Raw genomic sequence first — 22,533 nt, forward strand, 5'->3', positions numbered from 1 at the left:
AGTACAAAATGTGCACAGGCAAAAGGCTGTGGAAGGGCATGATATGTTCTTGGAAGAGATATTTGGGCTTGGCTGACGCAAAGGATGATGACAAGATTTAAGGCAATGGAGATATATGGGCACCAAAAGCAAAATGCTCTATACTCCCAAACATTGCCAGTGAGAACACAGATCAGAGTACTTTCTTTGGTGGACCATTAAGCAACAATCACTAGTCTTCAAAGTAAATATTGCCCTCGACACAGCAATTTCCTATCTAGAACTAGTACTTGGAGAAGTACATCCAGATGCCTATTTGAGGACATTCATTGCATAATTGCTCAGAAACCAAAATGAAAACAATAAACAGGAACTGCCCTAAATGTCCATCAATAATAAATTGACTGGTCAATCCATGAAAGGGAATACTATACAGACACTGCAAAGAAGAAAATAATTCTATACAATCCAATATGGGATTATCTGCAAGACAAATCAAGTGAAAAAACCAAGGTGTAGAAGAGTTTCTATAGTGTGATCTCAACTGGGCTGGAAAAAACTTTGGTTGTGGTGTGTATATACACAGTCCTCCCCGGTGGCTCAGACAGTAAAGAGACTGGCCTGCACTGCAGGAGGCCTAGGTTCAATCCCTGGGTCAGGAAGATGCCCTGGAGAAGGAAACGGCTACCCACTCCAGTATCCTTGCCTGGAGAATTCCATGGACAGACAAAGCTGGCAGGCTACAGTCCATGGGATCGCAGAGAGTCAGACACAACCGAGTGACTAACACTGTGTACATACATGTTGCACATGTATTTTCTATGTTTACACAAATACATGTGTTTTTTACATGCTTATAATATGTCTCAAAAGATACAGAAGAAAGGGTATTTTTCACTTTATAACTTGCATATTTTTTTTAACTATGATCATGTTGTTACTTTTATAATAAACAACAACAATGGCAAAAAAAACTACTTTAAACGACTTCCCTGGCGGTCCAGTAGTTAAAACTGCACTTCCACTGCAGGGGACCTAAATTCTGTCAATCCTTGGTCTGGGAACTAAGATCCCACATGCTGCAAGGTTCAGCCAAAAAAAAAAAATTCCAAAACTTTTTGTCCCATATCCACTACTATGACTAGCCTAAAGGTCAAATGGTCCCAATGCAGGAGTTTTAAGTTAAAGAATGACTAAATAATAAATACCTATACTGTGCTAAATAAATTTAAAGTAGCTACAATGGCACTTGCATCTTCAAGAGCAGTATCTTAGCAGGGTCAAATGGACCATCCAAGTTCTAACTCCAGATCTGCCATTTTCTTGACCTTACCAAGTTTCAAAATCTATCTAGGCCTCAGGAGAAAACTGAGGCCTACATCAAATGGATGTAATAAACAGCACCCACTGCTGAGGGGGACTGTAAAGGACCCCTGGGTGCTTCAACAGGGCAACTAGTGGCAGCCAGGAGTAACTGCAGCTGTAGTAGTGACAGCCAACCACCAAGATCCATTAAGAAGGTTCTGAATCCCCCTTCTGAGTCTTCTCCTGATTTTACATCTTTAATTTTTTTCTCAATCAGTAATGATTATTATTTTCTTGTAAAATAATTAGGCCTGCTGCCTTACTCTGGGAATTTAATGAGATGAAGGAAATGGCAACCCACTCCAGTACTCTTGCCTGGAAAATCCCATGGACGAGGGGGCGGAAAATCCTATGGAGGAGTCTGGTAGGCTACAGCCCATCAGGTCCCAAAGAGTCAAACACGACTGAGCGACTTCGCTTTCACTTCATCACCAAGTAGCTCACCGTCCTCCCTAAAACAGGAGTAAGATAAGCATGGGTTTGTTCTGTGACAAGGATCAGAAGATAACTAAGACATGGGAAGGAGAGGAGGAAACGCTTTTTGCTAAATTCTTTGGATCTACACTCTACAAAGTCTGATGACTGACTTCTTCTCTGAGACCCGGTCTCCGCACTTTGCTAAAGCAAATTCTGTGGTTTACAAGTATGCCAAAGAACAAGGTTTGTCAGGGGGACCAACAGAGCTAATCAGCCACAGATGCTGCAGCTGAAGATCAACAGCTCATTTCTAGAAAAGACTTTAGCACTCACTGCGTAACAGCTCCAACGGGACCAGATTAAAAGTAAAGACAAAAATAAGCTCTCCTCCTCATCCAGCACCCTGGGGGAGACTCAGAGTAGCTATACACTAACTTTTTTGGCCAAATAACTAGACCTGACTCTACTAGCCTCAGACACCACAGATAATTACCTTGCTGGGTATGTGAGAATCTGTCCCCAAGCTGCCATTTCTTCTCTAACTCTGGTGAAATCCTTAGTAGTACTCTCCACTTACAAATGGAAAAACTGACTTACTGCCTTTGAAAGCACCCAGCCCTGCTCCAGGCCATCCTCTGTGGGCATCTGGCCACACCCGACAGCACGCTGTGAAACAGGCTATAGAACAGGTGGAGGGTGGCCACCTCTGATGACTGCATGTGTCACAGCTTCTAGGGGCAGCAGAGGGCCAGGTTTCCTTGCAGAATTAACCCAGTCATTTAAGGGAAAAAAAAAGGAATGTTTGCTGGGAGGGCAGCCCAGGAATTCAGCACTGAAGGGAGGGAGAATACAGGCCCTGGATCATGGTCCCAGCTCTGCCAGAAATGACCACAGGGCCGCTCCCCCCTCCAGAGTCAGTTTCCTCAACAGTGAATAGAAGAATGGGGACAAGCTCACGGAGATCCCTCCAGGCAATAAGCAATGACTCAAGCCCAGGACATTCTCTCCAGCAAATCAAAGGAGAAAATCCTAAAGAAGAAAGTCAAAATTCACAGTGACTCACATAGCAGGAGTTGCTGTTTTCCATATTACAGCAGTGAAAAGATAAGCTGCAGAAATGACCACACAACATCTCACATCTAGAACCACATTGGACTTAGCAAAAGGAGTAAATAGACATCTCCTTCCCAACTGCAGGCTTGGGCTTCCCAGGTGGCACAGTGGTAAAGAATCCGTCTGCCACTGTAGGAGACGCAAGAGACACAGTTTCAATCCCTGGGTCAGGGAAATGACAACCCACTCCAGTGTTCTTGCTGGGAAAATTCCATAGACAGAGGAGCCTGGCGGGCTGCAGTCCATGGGGTCATAGAAAGTTGGACACAACTGAGCACACACACACACAACTGCAGGTTTTCCCTACCACGAAAAACTAAAAGCACACAAGATTCTGCAATGGGACAGTTTCCTCTTGACCACAGCTACAGACCCAGGCAAGTCCAGAAAGCATACACACACACAGACACAGACACAGATCACTCCCAAATTTCCCTTTCACTTCTTTGGCTTAATTACTGCACAGAGCACAGGCCTAGGGAAATTGATCTAGGGGCTAGTGTGAGGCTCCGTACTAAAGGCAAGAACTTGGTAAAATTAACTTGATTCTGGCCCCAGGTAACTCGACCCATTATTGATGTACGTGGAGCTGGGGGGCGGGCAGCGCCAACCTTCGGAGTGGGCCCCGCCCCACAGACCTGCCTGGAGGTCACCCCTTTTCCCCGACTCCTAGAGCAGGTACTCGGGGCAAAAATCGCACAATGCGACCCAAGTGCGTCACACCACAGAGATCCTAAGGGAGGAAGGGAGTAGTCCCCGCGGTTTCACCGCTCCCAACTGATCCAAACTGGAAGAATGGGCTGACACGGGGCACCAGCTCCGGGACGGGTGGGGACCAAACAGGACAATAGAACCATCAGAAAGAAGGGACCAGAGGAGGAGAATGGCCCAGATGTCGGGGACAGAGACTGCAGAGGACAGATGGAGAACTGGAAGGCGCGCAGGGGAGGGGGCGTGGGTCGACTCTGGCCGCGGAGCGAAAACGCCCCAGATACACACGTCGACCAGGGTCCGGGCTCCAGGTGCGGCGGCTGCGCTGGGGGACAGCCCCCTCCCGCCAGCCCGGCTGCCATCCCCGCTCCCGTGCCCCGCACCGTGTTGTAGAACTCGGCGATGGCAGGCACGATGGTGTAGTTGTCCTCGCACCAGTCCACCTCCGAGCTGCCAGCCCGCAGCTGGTCCCACCAGTGCGGGGCACTCATGGCCGCTCTGGGGCATTGGAGCAGGGGCTCCCGCAGCCGAGAGGAGGCCAGAGCTGCTGCTGGAAACCAACGGTGGTGGTGGTGGCAGCGGCGGCCGCGGCTTTATGCACCACGGGACAGCCGCCGGATGTGGCGCCTCCTGGGCCGGCCTCTCGGGGATCCGCTCTGTCCCGTAGGACGTGACTGGCTCGCGGACCCCCTCCCTAGGCTCCGCCCCCTGGGGGAGCCTGCGAGACCCGGGGCCGGCCACGCCCACCCCAGAGGCGGGATGTGCCGGGGAGGGGGCAGGCGGGGAGGCGGGACCCGCCCCCTGCACCCGCCTCCAAATACTCCTGTTCCCAGCAGGTGGCAAAGGCTTTGACAGGCCTGCCCCCGCCCACCTTCCGGCTCAGACTTGCAGGCGCCCCCTACCCTTGTTAAGCGAGTTGTGACAGAACTCTCCCTGGCAAAACTTAAAATTAAGGAGGAAACCCGGGGGGACCGGACCCCTACGGAATCTTGGGGAAGTTTGCTCAGTCTTGCCTGTATGATACGTGGGACACCCACTCTCACGGCGAAGTCATTGCTTGGTGCGGTGGGCTGGGTCAAGAAGACCTTGGGGACTGGAGTGGGGGACCAAGGACTCTCCCACGCAGCCTCTGCCACCCAAACCCTGGTGGAGTGCTGCTGCAATTTTGAATACTTTCCTGCGCTCCGCCCCTTGGAGTCCAATGCTAGAATAAAGTCTTCTATTACCCATCGGGTCAAACGTCAGCTATCCGAACCCCCAAAGTATGCAGTGTGACAGGTATGGCACCTTCAGAACACCCCAGATACAAGAGATGATGATGCATATATTGCACTTACTATGTACCAGGCTGGAGAAGGAAATGGCAACCCACTCCAGTATTCTTGCCTAGAGAATCCCATGGACGGAAGAGCCTGGTGGGCTGCTGTCCATAGGGTCACACAGAGTCGGACATGACTAAAGTGACTCAGCATCAGCAGCATGTATCAGGCATTTGTTGAAGAGTTTCCATGTGTCACTTAGCGCTCCCAGAGGGGATCCTAGGAAGTGGGTGCTATCGTCAATGCCATTCTAACTAGTAAGTGGCCAAGCTAGAAATCAAATTGAGGATGATCTCAACTGTGAGATAACTATTTTGCTTTCGTTGCTGTAACTGTTCTACCTGAGGTAAGAGCTAGGTGGGCCCCAGGGTGAACAGCTGGTTCGTCCCCTGTGGATAGATACCCCGAAATAGCCGGAGTGAGAGAGGAAATGAGCCCTACCCAGATAAAAGATAAAGGATTACATACCCCTCGTTTGCAAAGTCAAGAGGACCTTTCTGACTATACCTGCTCAGAAAGTTCCCCTGGAGGTACATAGGGAGGGGGTGCCACCCCATAGTGAGTGATGTTGATACCCATGGTCTTCTTTGCTAGAATCCATCTTGGTCAAGAGATGTGTGCACACACACCCTGAGATACACCAAATACAGACGCTGAACCTGGCAAAGCAAGATGATTGGCTAAAGGAAACCCCGAAGAAATGCCCCATAAAAGTGATTCAAGCTACTGCGAGGATGCGACTCTCTCTCCCACTCTCTCTCTCTCTGAACCTGCCTGTGTGCCTATCCGTGTACCCTTTTCCTCCTAATAAGACACTTTACTTGTTTCGCTTCTTTCTGTGTCTATGTGGAAATTCATTTCTGTACAGCTGATGGGCCAGGGCCTTGTCACTGACCACTGGTCCCTGGTGGTCTAGTGGCTAGGATTCAGCACTCTCACTGTCGAGGCCTGACTTCAATCTCTGGCCAGAAGCAGAAATCCTGCTTCAAGCCTCTGCAGGCCCAGGTCACCTGAGATCATGTAGTTTCTATATCAAAGCTAATCTAGTCCCACTGATTCCTGGAGAAGGAAAAACTCAATTGTTTCAGTTGGTCATGGCTCTCATCTTCTTCCTTGGGCAGCTCTAGAAATTCAGCTCAAGATAGCAGTGGCAGAAGAGACCCTGCTCAGGTGACCGTCACTAGGATCTCTGAGCTCCAGCCTACGTGGTACCCTGAAGGCCAGCACCTCCCCAGGGCCTGACCTCTCTCTGACTTGAGTCTCCACTTGGCCCCTGGCTAGTGCTCCAGGGTCTTATGCTCCCAGTGACCGTCTTCCACAGGTTCCTGCAGAGCCATTTGTTTATCTTTCCAGACCTCCATCACTGATAGAAACTGCAACCCCCGACTCCTCTCCTATACTCCAGCAAACCCAGCTTTCACCCCTGGGAGCCAGACCACACTTCTCTTTTCAACTTTGTCCCAACTCCTATCCTGTCCTCTTCCTAGACAGCCAGTTCCACTGTGTCCTGAAAAATAAAACTACCATATAACCCAATAATCCCATTCCTGGGCATATATCCCAAGAAAACTATAAAAGGTACACGTACCCTAATGTCCATATCAGCAAGACATGGAAGCAAACTAAATGTCCATTGATAGATGAAGGACTAAAGAAGGTGTGGGGTATATATACATAAACAATGGAATATTAATCAGCCATAAAAAGAATTAAATACTCCTATTTGTAGCAACATGGACAGACCTAGAGATTATCATAGTAAGTGAAGTAAACCAAATAGGGAAAAACAAATGTCATATGACATCAGTTACATGTGGAATCTAAGAAAAACGATACAAGTAAATTTATTTACAAAACAGAAATAGACATACAGACATAGAAAATGAACCTATGTTTACCAAACGGGGAAGTGGGGAGAGGGATAAATTAGGAGTTTGAGATTAACATATACACACTACTATATACAAAACAAATAACCAATATTACAATGCAAAACAAAGTTTTAGTATCAGTGAAATTTGGAATTCGCTGGATAGTATTCATTCTTCTCTCCAAGTCCTGCTAAAAGAATGAATTTTCTTCCTACACAGGAAGTCTTATTGCAGATGAGAGTTTTGTTTCAAAATCAAAGCTGACCCCTTGGGTTCGCCTAGTTACAACTGCACAGAGAGACGGTGCTCAAGCCAAAAGCCATTGGTGACCAGCATGAAGGATGCAAGTTACATTACTCCAAATATGCCTGTGTTGGCCTTCTTGGAAGTGTTTTAACATTTTTCTGATGTTTTCATCCACTCTCTCCATTGCTAACATTTTTTCAATGGATATAACCTTAGTCACTTAACACCATGACCTGTCATTCAGTTCAGTTCAGTTCAGTTGCTCAGTCATGTCCGACTCTCTGCGACCCCATGAATCGCAGCACCCCAGGCCTCCCTGTCCATCACCAACTCCCGGAGTCTTCCCAAACTCATGCCCATCGAGTCGGTGATGCCATCCAACCATCTCATCCTCTGTCGTCCCCTTCTCCTCCTGCCCCCAATCCCTCCCAGGATCAGGGTCTTTTCCAACGAGTCAACTCTTCGCATGAGGTGACCAAAGTATTGGAGTTTCAGCTTCAGCATCAGTCCTTCCAGTGAACACCCAGGACTTATCTCCTTTAGGATGGACTGGTTGGATCTCCTTGCAGTCCAAGGGACTCTCAAGAGTCTTCAACACCACAGTTCGAAGGCATCAATTCTTCGGCGCTCAGCTTTCTTCACAGTCCAAATCTCACATCCATACATGACCACTGGAAAAACCATAGCCTTGACCAGATGGACCTTTGTTGGCAAAGTAATGTCTCTGCTTTTTAATATGCTGTCTAGGTTGGTCACAACTTTCCTCCCAAGGAGTAAGCGTCTTTTAATTTCATGGCTGCAATCACCATCTGCAGTGATTTTGGAGCCCAAAAAAATAAAGTCTGACACTGTTTCCACTGTCTCCCCATCTATTTCCCATGAGGTAATGGGACCAGATGCTATGATCTTAGTTTTCTGAATGTTGAGCTTTAAGCCAACTTTTTCACTTTCCTCTTTCACTTTCATCAAGAGGCTTTTTAGTTCCTCTTCACTTTCTGCCATAAGGGTCATTAGGTAATTAATTTTGAAGCAGACCTATTAATAGAATGTTGCCTTAGAAACTGCCATTAATAGTTTAACACAAAATCTGATATCTGGAGTAAAAGGAGCTTGGGGAGAGTGGGAGTAAGGTGGGGACTGCAGGGTGTGACAGCAGAGAACAGGGTCCAGCTGAATTCTGATGATAAGTTTGCTTCTGGTACTTTTGGTTTAAATAAGAGTCAGTGATAGAGATCTAGGAGAGAGCAGGTTTGGAGAACCACCCTTGCAGGGAAATCAGGATGCCAGCATCTATTTTTACAGAATTTATAACTATTTATTTTTGGTCTAAGTAAATATCTGATGATAAATATCCAGTTCAGCTGGTCCCACAAGTGGAAATAAATCATCAAGTAACAAAGTCTGCCTTGGGGGGAAAAAAAAAAAAGGGCAAATGCTTATGTAAATGAAGCAAGAAGTGCATGATCGAAGATGAAATTTTCTGCATTTTGCTGTTTGGCCAGAGTTTTTCATCACTGGTCATGCTTGAGGCTTGTCGTTTAGGCCAGTGATTCTGAAGGTATGGGACCAGCAGCATCAGCACCACCTAGGAATTTGTTAGAAATGCAAATTTATAGGTCCATAGCCCAGACCTATTGAATCAGAAACTCTGAGGATGGACTCCAACAACCTCCAGCTTAACAAACTCTCCAGGTGATTTTGACCCACACTCAAGTTTGAGAATCACTGTTTTAGCTAATACACTCATGGTAGCGGTAAAAAAATTCACTCTGGAATATATACTTAGCTTCCCTGAAAAAGAGAAAAAGGAAAAACAAATCCAAGCCAAGACTGCAGCTGCTGCTGCTACCAAGGAAAAGAGGAAGAAAAAAAGAACCCAGTGAAGGAAGTCATTCTTTCATCAGGCTCATCAGCAGGAAACTAGGGCTCAGAGTCTGGTCCCTTCTCCAGCTAGGAGAGAAACAAAAAAAGTCACTAAGTTTTTGTTTTTCTTTTTCATCTAAGACAGTCTCCAGGCTCAGAAGGCCATGGGGGAGGGCTGCAGAAAGCAAGACCTCACCAGGGAAACACTGGTGCAAACACTCCAAGAAAGTGGCTACCTTTGCTGCCGTGGGTGCTGTTGGATTATTTCCTGACAGTCATTAGAGGGCACTTCCTGCAGTTGTCACTGGGCCTCTCTTCTCCTCTAATCTGCCCTGGAAAAACACAAACAATGTTAGGACTGGGTGTATAATAAAAGTAAATTGATTCTAATTGAAAATCTGAGGCTTTGCCCATGCCTGAAGTGCATGGACGTTGTTAACATGTGTTTTGACCACTGCTTTCCGGATAGAGAAGCTGTTCCTTTGTTAAATAACTATAGCTTGCCACAGGATAGCAGCAATTTTGAGCACCTGTTTCATGCCAGGCTCTATAGTAAGTGTTCGGTAATACAAGACAAAAATAACACTCTTGGCTTCATCGAGCTTAGTCTAGTAGAAGCACACAAACCATTAGAATACAACAGGACAGTTGCTATAACGGAGGTGCAGACACAGAATGTGGATGCAGAGGGGCCCAAGTCTACATTGAGACCAAAGGGGCACAAAGAGCAGAGGAGGCAGCCTCCAAACTAAGATGTACAAGGTGTACAGTATTTTACCAGGCAGAGCACTGAGGAGGGGGAATTCTTTAGAAGAACTAATATGTGCAAAAGGATGAGGGTCTGAGACAGCATAATAATTCAGGAAACTTCAGTATAGTTCCAGCAGGAAAAGTTACAGAAGAGGAGACTGAATTAAAAGACTGGTAGATGATGTGAAAAGAGTAGGTCTTTAGGAAGGAAACCTTGATAGATGAAGAATAAAATAGACATCAGAAACTATTGATAATGTCTGCCAATAGTCCAAGTGCGGGATGATACTGGCATGACTAAGAAATGCATTCATTCTTTTGCATCATTTACAGAATTATTGAATATGCTATGTGCTACGCTAGACAGTTTTCCAGAGGCCAAGGATCAAATGGTGAGCAAAGCAGATGTTGTGTCTGCCTTCATGGAGCCTGCAGTCTAGGAGGAAAGCCAGAGATTAAATATTGCATAAATAATTCATTACAGTTGTGCTGCATGCTATGAGAGAGTACAAGTCCCATGACCGCAAAGAGCAGGTAATGTGATCTTGTCTGAGAGTACCAGGGAAAAGGCTTCCCTGAGGAAGTGAATTCTAAGCTGCAAGAAGTGAAGGTTGAGGCAGGGGTAAAACGAATTGAAATAAGGAATGCAGCAGAGATAGAAAATAGGAGTTGTGATAGGTTGCACTATTGACTGAAGATACTCAGCATACTTTCCCAACCCATGGATATGGGACTTGAGTTTGTCAATGGCTGTGGCAAATGAAATGTACATGGAATTGATTTGTCCATGACTGAGCAGAGCATTTGAAAGTGATTTCTAATTCTGCCATTCCTCATTTCCCTTTTCCAAACCCTGTTTTGGGACGGTGTCTTCAGCCTGGATCCCAGAATGAAGAAGACAAACAGAGAGCACAGAGTGGGAGTCAGTCCACAATCCACTCATAACTTGAACAAAAAATATAACCTCGTGCTGTCAACCATGGAAACTGGGGCGAATTGTTTCTTACCCCAGCATAACCTAATGGTGGCTGACAAATACAGAAGGAGAATAAAGCTTAACTGCTGATTAGAGGTACAACATAAAAGAGTGGGGGAAAAAATGGAAGAGAACTTCAAACAGTGTAGTCTGAGCAATTAGAAGAAAGCGACTAGGTTACTAACTTGAAAGGGAAGATAAGATGGAAAATAGTGATTTAGGCTTTGTATTGAATTAAAGGGCAGGCTGAATATTTGGGAAGACACGTTCTTTCAGTAACCAGAAAGGTAAATTAGAAGACCAAGGACAGGTCAGGATCAGAAAGATTTGTGGATCGTGACTTTAAAGGTGACACCTGAGCCATGGGGTAAATGAGCTCACTGTGGGTAAGTGAGCTCACTGGGTCTCAGGAGAGAAAGAGAATGGAGGCGGGCAGAGGGCAGATCCATGGGCATGGCTGCAGTTTTCAGAGGCCTGAGTGACAAGGAGGCTCAAGTCCTGACAGACCAGAAGCAGGTATGTTGGGTTGAGAAAAAATCAAGGATGCAACATGGCCTATAAAGCAGCCTCGCCACCCCCCCAAACAGTGACCCTAAACCAGATCAAAACTATAGCTCTCACTACCCATTCACAGGAGGTGAATCACCTGGAGATCTTGTTAAAAATGTTAAAAATGCAAATTCTGATTCTATAGTTTTTGTGTGTGTGCGTGCTCAGTCATTTCTGACTCTGTGTGGCCCCTGGACTATAGCCCGCCTGGCTCCTCTGCCCATGGAATTTTCCAGGAAAGAATACTGGAGTGAGTTGCCATTTCCTACTCCAGAGAATCTTCCTGACCCAGAAAGAGAACCTGGGTCTCTCTTGTCTCCTGCATTGGCAAGCGGATTTTTTTTATCACTAGCACCACCTGGGAAACCCAGGTGGGGTTGAGTGGGGTCCAAGATTCTGCATTTCTAACAAACTCCCAGGTGATGCCAATGCTGCTGGTCTATTTGCCAGATTTTAGAAGCAGGTCTCTGGGAATGGAAGAAATGAAAACATGCAGATACAGTCAATAAATTCCAGATTGGGACTCCCTGGTGATCTAGTGGCTAAGACGCCACATGCCTGATGCAGGAGACCCGGGTTCGATCCCTAGTCAGGGAACTAGACACCACATGCCACAACCCTGCATGCTGCAATAAAGACCCAGCACAGCCAAATAAATAAATAAAAATAAATATTAAAAAATAAAATAAGTCCAGATTAAGGGAAACGCTTCATGACAATCTCATTTCTTAAAACAAAAAATGAGGAGGAAATTTATAGATTATCTCTAGAGATGTAACAACCAATAGCAATCCTTTGTTTAGATCCTTAATCAGAGTATAAGCAAATGTTTTTTAGAGCAATTGTAGAAATGTGAACACTGGATATTTGCTATGGGGGAATTATTGCTGACTGGAGAGATGTAGTGATGATGATTACATTTTAAAAGGTGATTCTTCAAGAGGGTACATACTTAATGATTCCATTTTTATGACATTCTGAAAAAGGTAAAACTAAGGAATTAAATGGCGCTAATGGTAAAGAACCTGCCTGCCAATGCAGGAGACATAAAAGACTCAGGTTTGAGCCCTATGTCGGGAAGATCCCCTGGAGGAGGGCATGACAACCCATTCCAGTATTCTTGCCTGGAGAATCCCATGGACAGAGGAGCCTGGGGGTCTACAGTCTATAGGGTTGCACAAAATCGGACGTGACTGAAGTGACTTAGCACACACTCGTGGTTACTTGAGGATGGGAGGTGGAGTTGGCTTCAAAAAGGCACAGGGAAATTTTGAGGAGTGATGGAACTATTCTGTTTCCTGGGTGTGTGGCTATCTGACTGAGTTTCTAAAACCTCAGAACTGTACCTAAGAAAGGAAAATTTTACTGCATGTATTAATAAGTTAGACCTTAATAAACCAGGCCAAAATAAAAAATAAACCCCCCAAAAGGGACATGATCGTTTAGAGATACATACTGAAATATTTACAGGTAAAACATTTCTGAGATTTGTTTTGAGATTTGGGGGAAGGGTGTTGGTTTGGTCGTATAGATGAAACAACATTGGCTTTAAATGGGTTATTGTTGAACCTGAGTGGTTGAACCTGGGTGATAGACCAGTAAAACTAGTCTCTCTACTTTCGATGTGTTTAAAATTTACCATAGTAAAGAGTTAAAAAATTAAAGCAGCAAAAGGCTCCATTAAATAGGATGTCTCCATAAGCACCCATATATCCCAGAGCACCAGAAAGGCAAGTTGGGGAGCAAGTTCTGGGGGCTCCATCTTCACCGGGAGGTACCCTGAAAGTAACAGTTCCGGTCCAACCCGTAGTTGTTACCTTCTCCTTCATCCTAAAGGACACAGGCCAGGCAGGGAAGTTATTCTCACCTGTGGAAGTGAATGGCAAATGGCCTGAAGGCCACCCCCAGGCCTCTGAGAAGGTCCTTTCACCAAAGGAGGCTTTGATAAACAAACTTAGATCAGCAGCCAGGGTGGGGTCCAGGTGGAGCTGTGGCCAAAGACTCCTTGGAACCAGGAAGCTCGAAAGGTCAGGGCCTGGTCAGTACCACGCCTCACAGTCCAGGGACCCTTGGGGCTGGGCTCTGAGGCTACTGAGATGGGTCAGGAGGGGTCTCTGGCACGTCAGAGAGCTCACACCTGCTCACCGTGGCCTATACATTTCATGCTGCCTTCACTCTGCCTTATCTTTGGCCTTTCGAACACCAAGACACACCTTGAGGAAATGGAGGTGGGAGGAGACCAGGTTAGGGTGAAATGTGAGCAAAGGGCAGATGAAATTTATTCGCTGGAAAAAAAAAGGTACACGATTGGGCAGGAGCTTGAAGAAGAGGAGTTATGGGGTGGTCTTCTAGTAGAGGAGGGCCTTGAGCAAATTTTTTCTATTTGTAATGCCCAAATAGAAAACAGATTGAAAATGTAAAAGAAATGAAGGAGATGGAAAGAAGTGAAATATAATATTTGCATGGAGAGAAGGGACAGCATGGAGTAGACACGTATTGTTTTGTTCCAGAATCCTCTCCTTTTCTGGGACCTTCTCCTGCCCACCTCCCACCTTCCCCTGCCCCCACCTCCATTCAGATGGTACCGTAGGAACAGCCACGGTAACACACCGTGACCCAACTCCACGGCTAGAGTTCATTGACCTGGCTCAGGCTGACTAATCAGAATGCACCCGTCGGAATCTGGAAGCAGAACTGAGCTCTTCCAGTTTCACCTAGTTGTCTAATGGAATGGAGATTTTAACTGAGGCACTATTGGTAACTTCTTCCAATGGATGGAGACGTAGGCAGAACCCAGCAGAAGAGAATAGACAAGAGACAGTTCCGGTGGAAAAGAAGTCCCTGGTTTGAGCTCAGCTCAGAGACCTAGCCACATAGAAATGTTCCGAAGATAAACTGGAACCCTCATAGTAAAGCCACATTTTTGCTTCAGCTAGTTTGGATAGGATTTCTGTGACTTAAACCCAAGTGTCCTAACAGAACTCTATGCAAAGAAAGAGGGGAATATGGAGGATATATATAAACACCTGGACACATTCGGAGGGTGAGAGAAGATTGAAGCAATTCATTGTTGTTTAATCACTAAGTCGTGTCCAACTCTCTGTGATCCCATTGAGTGCAGTCCACTGTCATCTGTTCATGGGATTTCCCAGGCAAGAATACTGGAGCAATTTGCCATTTCCTTCTCCAGGCGATCGTCCCCACCCAGGGATCAAACCAGTGTCTCCTAGAGCTTCTGCGTTGGCAGGTGGATTCTTTACCACTGAGCCACCTGGGAAGCCCCAAAGCAATTCATACCTCTGCAAGAAATGGGAAGAAACACTGTCTACTGAAAAAGAGAGGTCCAGGTGAAAGGTCAGGGGTTTTAAAGTGAAGAAGATTGGGGCCGAGAAGATCGTCTTTTTTTTTTTTTTTAATTAAATTCTCTAATCATTATAATAGTTGGAGGCAAGAATGTAAAATTTAGCATCTTCTGTAGATAGAGACAGTCATTACCAGGAAGGTTACAAACTAGACACCAAGAAGAGCCACAGATTTTTCTTCTTTCTCATTAGCTGTGCAGCCTGGGAAACAAAAGGGAAGTTAGAGGACACTTGACCCTCCTGTGAAGTGTGAAAATGTAAAGAAATTTAATCCTAGAAATATCTGATAATTCCCAAAGTGAGTTGGACCCACCACAAGGGCTGGGATTTCTCCCCGTATGAAGACATTACTAATGTATTTTAGGGTGTGCATTTTGAAGAAATCTTTGACAGGATTTATAGTGATAATTTCAGAGAATAATTCAGGTATCTCCTTGCAGATACCAACTAACTACAAACAACTCATGAATTTTCATCATGGCGACCTTTCGGGCCAATCAGTGAGGAACAGGAAGTGGATGCCATGGGACCCAGGCTGTGTCTGAGCCACAGCTCTCCCCGCCCTCTCTCTCTGGTGCTTCTAGGGTCTGTGTGGTTTCCTACTTGATGACGACTTCGAGTAGATTAAATCCCACTCTCAACTTCCTCCCATGGAAGAACCTGCTGGAACCTCAGTGCCAATTTTTGATGAAATTGCTGTGTGAATTTGTTGAGTCCAGAAGGTGTGTTCTCAGTAATGCCTCCTCAAGGCTATCCACCAACTGAGTTAATCCACAACATCTCAGCACCAAGTTCAGCTTTCCATCTCCTCCTCGTAGCAAGATCAGCCTAGGTTGGAGCCCTTGGGGAAAGCCTCCCCAAAGCACCACAGTTTAAGGGGAGAGGAAAGGAAACATTTCTGGAAATGACAGTGACAGGAGCAGAGTTAGAGGGATGTAGATGATGCCAGGTGATAACGTGGTGCTGGGGATGGTGAGGACGACTAACACTCATTGAGAGTCTACCATACTCACTCCCAGAAGTGTTTACCTTTTTTCAAGTGTAGGTTCATTTATCCCTGACACAAACTCTATAAAGAACGTATTACCACCATTTTAAAGATGGTGAAATTAAAAAAAAAAATAAAGATGGTGAAATTAAGGAATGGAGAGAATGAAATAAATAAGTTGTCCAAGGCCACATAGCTATTAAAGAATGAAAATAGGTGGAACAAAAAGAAGATTGCTCTGATATAGTGACTTAATCTGATAAAAAAAAAAAAAAGATTTATTCTAGTATTTTTCTTGTCATCCCCTTTCCTTCCTGCCCACCACCAAATATTTCATCAACATATGCCAGAGCTTGTTTTCCACAAACCTGCAAAAACATCCCTTAGCCCCTGACCCAAGGGGTGAGAAATCCATTGTAATTCTTGCTCCTGCATATACTTAGAGAAATACTGGCAAGAAGTTTTCCTAACTTCATTTCTTTGATTTAGCTTCCTTTCCCAAACACAGCATGGCATGTTTTAAAATTAGTTTCTTCCTACAAGTAGAAATTGCCCTTGAAATTTAAAGTTTTTTTATGTCTAAATGATCGTTATTTCCTGTTTTCTTGACTTGAGCCAAATATGAGACAGCTTACTGAAATGCTCAAGTTCCATTTCCTTCCTTACTACTTCTCTTCCTTTCTGTGTTTACACCTCCTTTTGGAAAATGTCTCTTTCCCTAAACACACTTGAAAAACTCATTTGCTCAGTGAGTTAGGGGAAATTTTATTGGGTTGGCCAAAAAGTTCCCTTGGGTTTTTCTCTAAGACACTATGGGAAAACCCATGCAAACTCTTTGACCAACCCAATACCTTTACTGAGTGCTTTGAGAAGTACTTTATCTCAGTGCTATTGAATACAAAATGTGTTCCATTTAGTCAGGCTCTTCATAGTAGAGAGACTTGACCTTTGGGCCCTGTTAGGAGTTGGACTGTGTACCCCACAAATTCTCATGTATAAGTCCTATCCCCAGTATTTCAGAATATAACTGTATTTTGAAGATGGGGGTCTTTAAAGAGGTAATTCAGTTAAAATGATATTATTGGGCAGGGCTCTAACTCAATATGACCGGTAACCTTGGAGGAAGAGGAGATTGGGACCCAGACACACACAGTGGAAAGGCCACGTGGATATGAGAGAGAACATGGTCAGCTACAAGCCAAGAAGAGGCCTCAGAAGAAACCAGTCCTGCTGACACCTTGGCCTCAGACTTCTAGCTCCATCCAGAATTGTGAGAAAATTTATTTCTGTTCTTTAGTCACCTCGTTTGTGGTACTTTGTTATGACATCCCCAGCATGTTAATTCAGGCCCCCCACTCCAAACCCACCTTTTTCACTTGAGTCAAATATTCAGCCTTCACGCCTATGTACCTAACAGTACCTGGATATCTCTGCTTGTATATCCCATCAACGATTAACACCTAGTGTGTCCCCATTTCTACCACCTCTCAGCCCTGACAACCACCATTCTAACCCTATTTCTATGAGTTCTGCTTTTTTTATTTTTAGATTCCACAAATCAGTGAGGCCATACAGTATTTTGTCTTCTATCTGATTTATTTCCCTCAGCATAATGCCCTCAAGAGCTGTCCCTGTTATTGCAAATAGCAGTTTTTAAGAAATGGATGAATACTATTCCATTAGAGATAGATAGATACCAAATTTTCTTTTTTCTTTTTTTTTTTTTGTAGGATATTAGTTCCCCTAGCTGGAGAAGGTACTGGCAACCCACTCCAGTATTCTTGCCTGGAAAATCCCATGGATGGAGGAGCCTGGTGGGCTGCAGTCCATGGGGTCACTAAGAGTCAGACACAACTGAGCAACTTCACTTTCACTTTTCACTTTCACGCATTGGAGAAGGAAATGGCAACTCACTCCAGTGTTCTTGCCTGGAGAATCCCAGGGATGGGGGAGCCTCGTTGGCTGCCGTCTATGGGGTCGCACAGAGTCGGACACAACTGAAGTGACTTAGCAGCAGCAGCAGCAGTTCCTCTAGCAGGGATCGAACCCAGGGACCCTGCAGTGAGAGTGCCAAGTCCTAAGACCTGGACCATCAGGGAATTCCCCATATTTTCTTTATTCATTCATCTGTTAGTGGACACTTGAGTTGTCTTCATGTCTTGCTTATTGTGAATAATGCTGCAATGAATATAGGGGTGCAGATATCTCTGAGAGGTCCTGTCAGTTCCCTGGGATGATGGGTTACTTTCAGAATTGCAGTCTTGCTGGATGAGAGCCAGTTATGTGATGTTGCTGGGTCTGTGGGAGTGGGCAGGCTCCCTAGCTGGCAGGGATGTTACCAGAGGTTTGGGCAGGTGTAGATTCTGTCTGATCTGGTGTGTCTGGTATGGGACTACCTCTAGTACTTTGTTCAATATTCTGGTGTTGGGAGAAGGATCTGCCTCAGTTTCCACAGCTGGGTCCTCAGGCAGCAGCCTATTAGCAGGTACATGGAGGTAGTTCCCACCAGGTCCCTGGGAGGACCTGGTAATTGGATGAATCCCTGGACAGGCAGGACTGCTTCTGGACTGTGGCTGAGAAGGGGTGAAACTGAGGCCCATGGTTATTTCAGGTTTCACAGGCAAGAGTAAGGTCTGCAGACCTGGGTCTGGAGGTGTGGATTGGAGGGTCTCCCACCAAGTCCCTGGGTGGGCTGGACTGCTTCACAGCCACGATCAGAGGGGCTGGAACCAAGTATAGGGCCATTTTAGGGTTTAGAGCGTCTGCTGCTGGGTCCTTCCATCAGCAGGGCCATTTGCTAACTGACTACGATAGACTGAATCCCAGTTAAAGGTTATTTTAAAATCTACAGTTTGACTGAGTTAGGAGGGATATATGCAAGGATTCCCAGATCACAGGCAAGACTGGCTAGACCCTGTTCATAAGCCACTTCAGAATTTACAGCAAGACTGAGGTCTGCGTACCTGTTGTCAAATGCACGGGTAGGCGTGACACCTTCTGGGTCCCTTAGTGAACAGTACTGGTGACAGAACCAAAGCCAAATGGTGCTGTAGCTGAGTTCTCAGATATGGAGCTGTTTCAAGTCTGTGACCAGTGAAGTCAGCACCCTGGATTCAGGACTGCCTTCACAAAATCTCTCTCCCTGGTCTGGGACTGGACTAAGGTTTCACAATCAACTTGGGTCCCAAAGCTGCCACAAAGGCACTTTTCTCCCTGATGGATGCTGAATTATTGTCTTTGATGAGAGGGGTAGGAGCAAGAAAGTATTCAGCCATCTTGCTGATGTTATTTTGAATATTCCTTTTATGAAGGATGACATATCTCATCATCCTCATCATCTCATCATCTCCTGGAATTTGCATTTCCTTGGTGATCAGTGATGCTGAGTATCTTTTCCTTTGCCTGTTGACCACTTATATGACTTCTCTGGAAAAATGTCTATTCATGTCATCTGGCCATTTTTCATCCTTTTTTTTTTTTAAGTAAACAAGTTCTTTGTATATTTTGGATATTAACCTATTATGGGATATATTGTTTGCAAATATCTTCTCCCATTCATAGGCAGATTTTCCACTTTGTTGATAGCTTCCTTCACTGCACAAAAGTTTTTTTAGTTTGGTGCAATATTTATTTTTACTTTTGTTTCCCTTGCCTGAGTAGACACATCAAAAAGAAAAATATTGGTAAGGCCAATATCAAAGAGCGTACTGCCTTTGTTTTTTCTTTTCTAAGAGGTCTCAGATCTTGTACTTAAGTTTTTTTTTTAATGGTATATAAATTTAATAAGAAGGTATATAAATTTATTAAGAAGAGCAGATAAAACCATATCCTTCTTAATTAATTTACCAGGAAATTAAAGGAAACAGCATAAAGTTATTTGCCTTACCTAGAATTTTACCAGATTGTGGACCTTATGAGTTAGCTTGAAGCCTTTAACTTTGGGTACTATACTTGCTTTGAAAGATGACAACTTGAAAGACTGAAGGGCTAAAATGGTTATATTCAGTCAGGGTTCAGTTACAAGAGACAAACTACTCTAGCCTGTGGACTAGACTGCTAAGAATTACTTCTATTGTTTTGTTTTGTTTTTCGTTTTGTCTGTGCCAGATCTTAATTGCAAAATGTAGGATCTTTTTTTATTTTTTTAATTTATTTATTTTAATTGGAGGCTAATTACTTTACAATATGTGTTAAGTTTTAATTTATTTTGAGTTTGTTTTTGTCTATGGTGTGACAAAGCAGTCCAGTTTCTTTTGCACGTAGCTGTCCTGTTTCCCCAACACTATTTTTCCCATTTCATATTCTTGCCTCCTTTGTCATAGATTGACCATGTAAGTGTGGGTTTATTTCTGGGCCCTCTATTCTGTCCCATTGATCCATATGTCTGTTTCTATGCCAGTAACATACTGTTTTGATTACTATAACTTCATTATATTTTAAAATCAGAGAGCATGATGCCTCTAGTTTTGTTTTGACCATTTGGAGTCTTTTATGTTTTCATACAAATTTTAGAATTATATGTTTTAGTTTTGTGAAAAATGACTTTTTAAAAGAAATTGGGTTTCAGTGCCAAATTGTGGGATCTTAGTTTCCTGATCAGGGATTGAACCTAGGCAGTGAGAGCATGGAGTTCTAACCAGTGGATTGCCAAGGAATTCACTGACTTTGGCATTTTGATAGAAACTGCATTAAATCTGTAGATTGCCTTGTATAGTATGAATTGATTTATTGATCCTTTCTAATGTATTTTTTATTTCCATTATTGTATTCTTTGGCTCTGCTTGGTTCTTCTTTATATATTTTTACTCTATTAAATTTCTCACTGTGTTCATCCAGTCTTTTCCGAAGTTCATTGAGAATCTTTATGGACATTATTATCAGGTAAACCGCTTATTACCACTTTGTTTAATTCTTCTTCTGGAGTTTTGTCTTGTTCTTTTGTTTGGATATGTTGGTAGGTGGGGCTGGCCAACAGTCTGATTAGCTACTAGGCCCTATCTCATGCAGTGTCTGCTGGTTACATGGTCCAGGGGATCCTGGGGCTGGTACCCACCTGCTGATGGGTGGGGCCAGGCCCTCGAGCTAATAGGTTTGAGGGAAAAACTAAAGAGATTTGTGGATAATCAGTAAAATTTAAATATGGGCTGTATAGTAGAAAGTATTATGTAAATAATAAGTTTTAGATGGGATAACAATATTGAGGCTATGTAGCAAAATAGCTGTGTTCTTAGAATATATCCCCAAGTATTCAGAAGTGAAATGCTTCTGAATTTCAAACAGCTTAGAAAAAATAGTATATGCGTGTATATATATATATATGTATAATATATATCATATGTTATCCACAAGAACAAAATACCTAGGAATAAACTTAGTCAAGCAGGGAAAAGACTTACATACTGAAAACCACAAAACAGTACTGAAAAAAATTAAAGATGACCTAAATACATGGAGAGACACATCATGTTCATGAGGTGAAAGACAATGTCATAAAAATGGCAATACTCCCCAAAATGATCTATGGGTTAAATGCAATCCCTATCAAAATTCCAAGAGCATCCATTGCATATAGGAGTATAAAATTCATATTGGATCCCAAAGAACTAAAAAAAAAAAAAAAACCTCCAAAAAGTCAAGGACTCCAGTTCCTGATTTTGAAACCTACTGCAAAGCTACACATCAAAGCAGTTTGGTATTGGCATAAAGACAGATATGTATAAACCAATGGAGCAGACTTGAGAGGCCAGAAATGAACTTGTACATCTGTGGCCAATTGATTTTCAACAGAAGTGCCAAGGAGGGAAAGGATATCCTCTTCAACAAATGGTGGTAGGACAACTGGATGTCTATGTGCAAAAGAATGGAGTTGTGTTCCCAACTGCAAACCATATCAACAAAATAACTCAAAATGGATCAACAACCTAAATACAAGAACTCAAACCATAAAATTATTGGAGAATATAGGGATTTTGGATTTGGCAATGGATTTGTCTCAGATATGAGAATGTAAGCACAATCAACAACAGACAAATTAGATAACTGGACTATATCAAAATTTAAAACCATTGTACATCAATGGACTTTATCAAGAAAGTGGAAATATACCTATAAAATGGGAAAAAATATTTGCATATTATGTATCTAATAAGGGTATAGCAGAATATATATATATATATATTCAGAATATATATTCTGAATATATATATTCAGAATATATAAAGAAATTTTATAATTCAATAAGAAAACAAGCCAATTCAAATATATGAAAAGAAGCCCTTGTGGGATTATGAAATGGTGCAACTCCTATGGGAATTAGTAGAAAGTAAAAAATTAAAAATTGAATTACCATATAATCCAGCAATCTCACTTCTAGATATACATCCAAAGGAACTGAAAACAGGGTCTCCAAGAGACATATGCATGTCTATGTTAATACCAGAATTCACAACAGCTAAGAAGTGGAAATAATCCAAATGTTCACCAACAGACAAATGGATAAATAAAATGTGGTATATAAATACAATGAAATATTTTTCAGTCTTAAAAAGGAAGGAAATCTTATCACACACTACAATATGGATGAACCTTGAGGACATCGTGTTTAGTGAAATAAACCAGCCACAAGAAGACATGTACTGTATGATTCCAATTGTATCAATTACCTAAAGTAGTCACATTCATAGATACGTAAGACTGGTGGTTACCAGGGATGAGGAGAGGGGGGAATGGGGGCTGATTTATGAGTCCAGAGTTCCAGTTTTTCAAGAAGAAATAGTTCTGGAGATAGTTTTACAACATGAATATATTTAACCCTACTGAACTGCATACTTAAAAATTGTTAAGACAGTAAATTTCATGTCTTTTACCACAATAAAAAATGCATTAGAAAAGAAAAAAAACCTGAGGAATAGTCCTGGATTTTACTGTTTGCCTCTTATTAACTCACTACTACTACTTCAATAAAAATAGAACTTAAAAAAAAAGGGCAAAGGGCTTGAATAAACATTTCTCTACAGGAAATATA

The 22,533-nt window shown here is 43.5% G+C and overlaps 1 protein-coding gene across 3 annotated transcripts in view; it reads right to left on the reverse strand.

The window, feature by feature from the left end:
* The window catches only part of ACER2 (alkaline ceramidase 2), a 33,217-nt gene extending 28,980 nt beyond the window's left edge, over positions 1-4,237 (reverse strand). For 2 of the 3 annotated variants that reach the window (XR_006338613.1, XM_043891124.1), the window contains exon 1: positions 3,969-4,237. Coding sequence is in view for 2 of the 3 variants with exons in the window: in XM_043891124.1 (XP_043747059.1) it covers positions 3,969-4,076 (108 nt within the window). In the remaining variant the exon portion in view is untranslated. The remainder of the gene's footprint in view (positions 1-3,968) is intronic. The other variant, XM_043891125.1, reaches the window with a different exon arrangement.
* Positions 4,238-22,533: the final 18,296 nt, after the last annotated feature.

Source organism: Cervus elaphus, chromosome 29, assembly GCF_910594005.1.
Source record: "Cervus elaphus chromosome 29, mCerEla1.1, whole genome shotgun sequence".
In the NCBI taxonomy this organism is placed as follows: domain Eukaryota; kingdom Metazoa; phylum Chordata; class Mammalia; order Artiodactyla; family Cervidae; genus Cervus; species Cervus elaphus.